General features: G+C 38.7%; 1 protein-coding gene across 14 annotated transcripts in view; it reads left to right on the plus strand.

Moving 5' to 3' along the window:
* The window catches only part of wupA (troponin wings up A), a 51,837-nt gene extending 43,661 nt beyond the window's left edge, over positions 1 to 8,176 (plus strand). For 13 of the 14 annotated variants that reach the window (XM_076519606.1, XM_076519605.1, XM_076519614.1 and 10 more), the window contains 4 exons: positions 1,428 to 1,590; positions 3,057 to 3,431; positions 5,227 to 5,364; positions 7,513 to 8,176. In XM_076519606.1, coding sequence (XP_076375721.1) covers positions 1,428 to 1,590; positions 3,057 to 3,431; positions 5,227 to 5,364; positions 7,513 to 7,526 — 690 coding nt within the window. In that variant the 3' untranslated portion in view covers positions 7,527 to 8,176. The remainder of the gene's footprint in view (positions 1 to 1,427; positions 1,591 to 3,056; positions 3,432 to 5,226; positions 5,365 to 7,512) is intronic. The other variant, XM_076519607.1, reaches the window with a different exon arrangement.
* Positions 8,177 to 8,674: the final 498 nt, after the last annotated feature.

Below are 8,674 nucleotides of genomic sequence, written 5' to 3' on the forward strand. Positions count from 1 at the left end.
CCGACACGCCACGCAGCTGCGAACGAAATTTTCTGGCGATTGCGTCGCGCCGTGTTTCGTTGAATTAAAACACGGCGTGGAGCGCAAAAGCAAGCGGAGTGTTACGATCGTGGTAGAAAATGCAAGCGTTGTTGCATTTTTCATGCTGTTTCTAGCCCGCGAAACATGTCGAAATGTAAACGATACGAGGGCTTTTTGCGGCGTAGAAAAATCGTGGTTGCGTTTACACTGTCGTTAACTAGTTCGGGGTTGTGTTCTTAATGAATTTGTTTCTTCTCTTTTGAAATTTTTCTCGTGAGGATATCAAAGTTGCTTCAGGAAAAATCGTAACCTTCGTGAACGTCAAAATTTTGGTTTGGGGAAATAAGGATGGTTTTCATGATTTTCATTCACTGTGTATTATTCTTTTATGATAGCTAAAGAATTCTTTTAATGCTGTTATCATAGTAATAATTTTATAGCTGTAACTTGCATATCTTTTTAAGTATGAGAAACATTGTATAAGAACTTTTATTTTAACAAGTAACACCGAAAGTAATATGACACTTGTGGGATTTATTTTAGTTGCATATTGAATAGTGGAATTTATCCTCATGAATTGGTATGAATTTCCCGAAGGAAAAATTTGTTACTGTTACGAATATAAAAATGAAAACCTAAAAAGTCCAAGATTTGAATGGCTTGTCCAATTTTACTGTAGCAAGCTGATCAATTAATCTTTATCTCTAAAAGTGGTACATTATTATTGTTTCAGTTTAATTCTATAGGGTGGGCCTTTTAATTAAGATTATTTTTAACGACACTGTAAACGCGCGTGGTGATAGAGGGATCAGTCTACTAGACAATGACTCTAATACTCTTTTTCAATTTCACTACTACTTGGAATGAGAAAAAAAATTAAAAATCTCATGTTTTTCAACTTTTTCATCTGATTCTATAACGAATGCATGCTGAAAATTTCATCAATATCGGTTGATCTTGACAGGAGTTAGAAGAAATTAAAGATCGCAAAAGTCGCAGTTTTGTTCCGAATTTTGACACTTTCGATCAGTAAGTGTGAGAAATCTGCAATTTTTGAAATCTTTTAATGATTGTAACTTGATTTTGCATTAACCGATTTCGATAAAATTTTCAGTATGCATATAACTTACCAAGATCTACAAAATGCATTTTTTTTTAATTTTCGTTACAGGCTCAGATGAAAAAGTTGAAAAACATGAGGTTTTTTAATTTTTTTGTTATTCCAAGTAACCGCATAATTTAGAAAAAAGTATTAGAGTCATTGTCTAGTAGACTAGTCCCTCTATCATCTAAAAAAAAATTCAAGTCGTTTAGTCCATGTACATGTCTCTTAAATATACATATGTCCGCTATTGTATGTATAAGGCGGTGCATGCAAATCGGTTTATGTGTTAATTTTATTGTAGCAGGAACCTGTTCCGGAACCGCCACCAGAAGTGGTTGCACCACCCCCAGAACCGCCAGCAGCCCCTGCACCTGAACCAGCACCTGCACCCGCGGAATTGGCTCCTCCAGCACCTTCGCCGACACCATCGCCAGAACCTCCTGCGGAAGGTGCGCCACCGGCTGGTCAGTATGACAGCCCTAAAACTGTCCATCAGATGTTATCATCAACTTTCATATTGTATTTCGTTCTACATTACTGTAACAATGATATATTACTGTGGGAAGGAAATTATAACAACGAGAGAAATTGCGAAACGAATTGGAACTCTGTTGCACCTGTTGCTAGAGTGTGCACTTTTGTGGCACGTGTAAGATTATACAGGGTGTCCCAAAATTATGGTATTTCGGAGAAATGAGGAGTTCCTGAAGAGTCATTTAAAGTAACTTTTTCCTTAACTCTTTTATGAACATTGTTGCATCCTTTGAGCCTCACATTATGCCATTCTAGTAGTTTTTAAATTAATGTTATATTTGCAACGTGTGTCAACTTTATTGTGGTGGCTCAGATAGTGGGTCCACGAGTGATCATTAGACTGTGTATCTTCCGTTTGCACTAGTTATTTCATAAAAGTCTAAAGATGAAAAGTACTTGTCCTGTATCTTATGGTCAATACAGAATTATAACGCATTTTATTTTCTTCTGTACACAGATTTTCTTGTACAGATTGATAAAAAATTATGATATTTCCGGGAAATGAGGGGTTCCTGAGATCATTTGAAGTAACTTCTTCGGCTTCGTTTATTAGTTATTAATGAAAAACAATGACCAATGAGAGACGAGCTCAGCTAGTGCAAGACGGCCGAGCCAATGAGGGCTGGAAGTCCAGTTCCGCTTATTGGCTCGGCCGCTTGCCACTAGGCGGTTGGTCATTGTTTTTCATTAATAACTAATAAACGAAGCCGCGGATTGCAATTTTGCTAAGGAAAAAGTTACTTCAAATGATCTCAGGAACCCCACATTCCCCGGAAATATCATAATTTTAGGACAGCCTGTACAAGAAAATCTGTGCACAGAAGAAAATGAAATGCGTTAGGATTCTGTATTGACCATAAGATACAGGACAAGTATTTTTCATCTTCAGACCTTTATGAAATAACTAGTGAAAACGGGAATTTACATGAAGATACTCAGTCTAAGGATCACTCGTGGACCCACTATCTGAGCCACCACGATAAAGTTGACACACGTTGCAAATGTGACATTAATTTGAAAACTACTAGAATGGCATAAGGTGAGGCTCAAAGAATGCAACAAAGTTAATAAAAAAGTTGTCAACATTGTGCACGACCAATCCACGTGGAAGTAACCTCATTCAATTTCAATATTGAGCATCGTTCTTCTTTTGCTCAATAAACTCCAATCTCAGTGAATTCGCATTGCAACTTGCAATCAGGAAGTTGTAAAGAAATGGGGTTCCAATTTATAACTCCATTCTTATCGTTGCAATTTCTCTTGCATTCTCACTATTATCTATTGTCTTTCGCCACGATTCGCGATAAAACCGAGTCGATGCTCGCCGACAAGAGGACCCGGAAGAGATAATCGCTGGACGTAGATTTAGAAGTGTAAGGTGCATGTGCTTGTCCAGAAGGTGCGCCAGCGGCTGCACCTGCAGAAGGCGCAGCACCGCCCGCGGAAGGTGAAGCACCTGCGGCTGCGCCCGCGGATGGATCAGCGCCTCCGGCAGCGGAAGGCGCGGCCGCCGCACCTCCTGCTGAGGGTGCACCTCCAGCCGAAGGAGCACCACCAGCTGAAGGTGCACCACCAGCTGAAGGTGCACCTCCTGCTGCAGGAGCACCTCCGGCCGAAGGTGCACCTCCTGCTGAAGGAGCAGCGCCCGCCGCTGCACCAGCGGAGGGTGCACCGCCAGCAGAAGGTGCGGCACCCGCACCTGCACCAGCGGAGGGTGCACCGCCTGCAGAGGGCGCGCCTGCTGCACCACCTGCTGCACCACCTGCAGAAGGTGATCTTGGTTTTCATCCCAACCTGTTTTGATGCACAGATTTTGCACCATGTCATTCAGAGGATATCCTTTCTCGAGTGAATGTACTGTCGTTTTTCCTGCCATTTGGTTTCATGCATCAAGATTTTTGTCGTTGAATGCGCTGTATAATGTGCAAGATTATCCTGGTCAGCATTATCAACGTCTTTTCGTGCTTGTAATCCTCAGCTGTCGAGTTTCTTAAGCGAAACACGTTCATATGTCATACTGGGTCACTCAGACTTACTTCAATTTTCAAACAACTGTCAATTCAGAACCAAAAATTTGAAAATATAATTTCGATATTCTAGAACATCGTTTTCTTTATTAGAACTCGATATCACACTTTCAAGTCTACTGAATTAGTCGTTAATTTCATTCTTCTTATGACAATATCAATTTGTCGAAAAAGATGTAAGCTTGAAGGCCTTAGTGACAACCTGGTAAATTAAATTTATTGTAACAATTCATGGTTATAGGTATTAGCCACTAACACTGTTTCCTGTTTCGTCTCATTTAACTAGATGCATCAAGAATGTATCGAAATGCACTGAATAACGTGAATGATAAGTCTGCTTTAACCCCCGAACATCTTAACATTTTTCATTTTTCATTTATATTTTTATTAATGACACTGCTAGTCTCAGTCAACTTATGATATGGAACTTACTGTAATTATTAGTTGCTCATAAGTTGTTCACTCTTTGCATGTTGTTAGAAAGATTGCAAGGCTCCAAAGAACATTAACTACTATTGAATGAATCAATGCCTCCTCTTTGTATGAAGTAAACAGTATTATTAACTCTTTGCAATCGAGTGGTGACTCTGATACAGCATTAAAAATTATTTCATCACATTCCAAAGTAATTTTTAGATTACCGAATTTGTTTACATTTAAATAACTGTTGAATGTGTAACTGCTGTTTGAATCACCAGACTAAATTTAAAAATGCACCAAATCCTGCAAAATAGAAATACCGTAAGTCAAAAAAACTATTTTGGATTTAGAATTAAAATCGCTTCGGGTGCAAAGGGCTGACGGAAGTATTAATAAATTAGGTACAATTTTTTTGTACGTTGATCCACTGCAATCCAAAAAAACAAAAGTGTCTGAAATAATTGAAGAATTACATTTATGATTAAGTTATATAAAATCTTTATATTTGTTTATGTTCTCTTTTATGCATCTTGTGATCGCCCTAGGTAACAAGAATTATCCGTGAACCTTGCAATTGCAATAAAATTATATAATGACGATTACAAAAAGGTAGCATGATCTCTTTTTTCCTGAACTTTGAGTATCGATTTCATCCGAGCTTTGACACGTCATAAACGTTAATCAAACTGAATTTAGTATTTCTAACTCAACACTTTGACTGTCACGCCAACGATCTAATAAATTACATAAAATTAAATATTTCATTCAATAATATCAAAATTGAATAGGTAAGTTGTATGACATCGGTTACATATTCAATATTCTTACGTTTCATGGATTTTAAAAATGTTAAAAAACTATTATAGATTAGCGTAAAAATTAATTTCCGGTTTGAGCAAATAATTCCGTCACATATATACGGGTGACATGGCAGTCAAAGTGATAGTGCAGCATCCATGTACACCATATTTTCGAGGATCTCACATAAGAATTAGTATTCTTTATAAAGTTTCCTTTGAGTGTAACACGGTTCACCATTCCATTTGTCATTTCACCCGTTTCTCCATGACTGTGGTATCTCCACGAGGATTTACTAAGAAAATAACTGTGCTTCTAAAGGCGCACCTGCAGCACCACCAGCAGAGGGAGCGGCTGCACCACCAGCCGAGGGTGCAGCTCCCCCTGCAGAAGGAGCACCTGCTGCACCACCAGCCGAAGCAGCCCCTGCAGAGGCTGCACCAGCGCCAGCCGAAGCAGGTAACTATTATTCTCTCTGCAGAATAATTATTTATCGCAGCGTTGCAGGATTCATCGTCTCCGGTCTCACCGCCATTTAATCGATTGCTCTATTTTCCTTGCGCTTCATCGAATAATTCACAGGCAATCCATTCTTCGCGCAGATCGTCCATTCCACTTCATCATTGGGTCATGGGTTCCATTTCGTCATTGGATCGTGCATTCCACTTCATCATTACATCGTGCATTCAACTTCATCATTGGATCGTGCATTCCGTTCAATCGTTCGATCGCCCATTCCACTTCAAAATCGTCGATTCTTTTTCTAATAATCCTATCTGTTTGTTTAACTTTGAATCTTTAGGAGTAGCTTTGCTATTGAGAGTGACGATGGTGGTCGGGTCGAAACGTCGCCAGGTGCTGTTACCGCGATCGAGATTCATTACGTTTGGTATGTTATGTTGAGGGTAAACGATCTAGTAGAAGACTAAAAACATAGAGAGCTGCGGGGAATAGTCGACTAATCGAGTCGTCATCGATCGCACGGTGCACCGTTGCGCTGATGACATGCCGAAGGAGTCAACGTCAATTCGTTTCATTACGACGTTATCTTCACGTCATGAGGCTACTACTAGGAACAAGATACCTGTTTCTGTCGAAGTCTTAGACCAATTAGGTCATCCCACATGTCGTGGCACTTTTTCACGCTGAACTTAAGTGTAAGACAATACAGACAACCCTCAAATAATATGGTTAATTGGTTCCATGTTGCACAAGATTCTTATTGCTAATACTATTTACATTTACTTTGAATGTATACATATATATATGTGTGTGTGTGTGTGTGTCCCAGGTTTTAGTGTTCAAACTTTGTTAGTGTATTCTATGGCACAAAGTAAGAAAAAAATGTTATGTAAACATAGGTCATATAGAGCTTTATTAAGAAGTTATAACAAAAATTCAGAATAGGAATAGTAATCAACTTGCTGTTACTGCGAGCATTGGCTTGAATAGATCAGCACATGCCGTGCGTTTATGTAAGCTGTGTTTATTAATACATTTCGAAATGCATTAATAACCGTTGTTGACAATACATGATTGACATCGATCGAAGATTTTTTTTAATTTTTTATTTTTTTTTTAGTTGATTACCATTCCTATTCTGAATTTTTGTTATAACTTCTTAAATAAAGCTCTATATGACCTATGTTTACATAACATTTTTTCTTTCTTTGTGCCATAGAATATACTGACAAAGTTTGAACATTAAAACCTGGGACACCCTGTATATCGATGTAAAAAAATTAGGTTACTTGTCTGAGGTTTCATATATATTACCGATACACGTGCCCAACGTATGCGTCAGACGCATTTATACTAATGTGAAGGAAAATAGTGTTTTTGTTTTTCTAAAAATGATTTTCAAATGTTGCGTCTACTTCAACGTTTACGTATAAAAATGTCCAAAGAATTATTGCCAATAAGAGTTAAGATACAATTTACTTGTTCTTTACTCAATCTAAAAAAACTGCCTACATGACTACATTATTCAGAACATCTTTTTTTATCAAAACACTACAATAACCATTTTCATCTTGCTTTTTGTATACATCTTTAATATTCTATATTTTTCCTTTTGTCAGAATTCTCAATACAGTTTCTTCATTATTTTCTTCTTTTAACAGTAGCGAAAGTGCAGATAACTTTCGATCCACCTCAAAAAGTTATTTCACGTACTCTACACACTGTTCTATCTGATAGACGGTTTATGTTCCAGCCGTTTATGTCTGACGCCAATAGGAAATCCTATAAGGATGTCTTAGGATTTTGAATCGAAACAGTTCAAACTACTAAACGATCTTTCTATGTACACAAGGGTTGAAATAATAATAATAATAATAAATCTCTATGTGAACCAAGTGCGTGAAGAAGCAAAACGACTTAAGGGATGATCCTAACACTAGTTTTAACAAGTACTACCAAGTGCGTCCTTGAGACGAGAGTCCAGGGAGCGAAGGGCGGCGGACTAAAAGGACTAAAAAGAGCCGAGTTAATCTAAAAGATTCAATTGCCTCGGGTCTCGCAGAAGATGCTAACACCCATTTGAAAATACGTCCAACAGAATTTTCTCAGGGACTAAAGGAACGCATTTCCAATTTTTCTTTGCAGCGCCCGTATCGTAACTTCGTCGAAGTTGGACCAGAACGAAGGGCCACCTCGCCACGTAATTTCCACTCGTTGACGTCAGAATTCGCCTAAATCACGTACACACGGATAAGCATCGAGAAACGCGACAGCAGGCTCGCGATTTGCGCCGGTGCTACTAATTCGCACGTCGGGACGGTTCGCGCGTCGTTCGTCATCGTCGTCATCCGTCTCTCCTCATCGTCACACCGTCATCGTCGTCGTCACCGCCATCGTCATCGTCATCATAAATCATTGTTCTTCCACGCGCGCGTCACCGTTCGCGCCTCGAGCGAATAACACAAAAAGAAAAATAGAGAATGGGACACGCACGTTCCATTGTTCGGATGTTTCACCTGGTTCCTACGGATCGTACTTGATCGAAGAATCGTCGCGGGGCCGTTCGACCGGCTTCCTGCACGGTTCTTAGCTAATTGCACGAGCTGTAATCATGCTTCGTCGAACGACCCCGCCGATCAAACGTAATGTGCCCACGCAGTGGATTTATCGAACGAACTCGAAATTTATCGTCACGATTTCTACATGTAAATAATCTGCGACGCGCTCTCTGCCGAACTATAATCAGTAATTATATGTGAACGCACGATAGAATTGGGTTTCGTAATAAAAACTTCTCTGCGACTATCTAGATACGACTGTTCTTTTCATTCATCCTCGGTTCTTGAGGGAGCAATCATTTTTACCGATTTCAGAATTTGTTGGGTATGCTATTTGAATTTTTCTTGCAGAAAACTATTCTACGGATACAATGATCACTGGTGCTGTTTTATACTTGTTATAGCGGCGTGCAGTGATCGAAAATCTCCAAAATGTTGCAAAAATTCGTTTTCTATAGAAACGTTATTTTAGACAATTTTTGCGACAATATTGAAATACATCGATCGTAGATTATACTGTAACACAATAGCTATGGAACAACAACTGATACTAAAAACAATTGCAATATATGCTATTCCAGACAAAAAAATTTGTTTGCCTCTTTTAGTATTTTTGTATAACATAACCTTGATTTTGGTTAGTTGTATCGTATAGATATTATTCAATGCGGGACGTGTTTTATTTTGCGCTAAAAAAAATAAACACAAGTTCTAACTAACCAGACTAAGTTTTCAATCATAAGTACAGT

Source organism: Megalopta genalis, chromosome 3 (assembly GCF_051020955.1).
Source record: "Megalopta genalis isolate 19385.01 chromosome 3, iyMegGena1_principal, whole genome shotgun sequence".
NCBI lineage: Eukaryota > Metazoa > Arthropoda > Insecta > Hymenoptera > Halictidae > Megalopta > Megalopta genalis.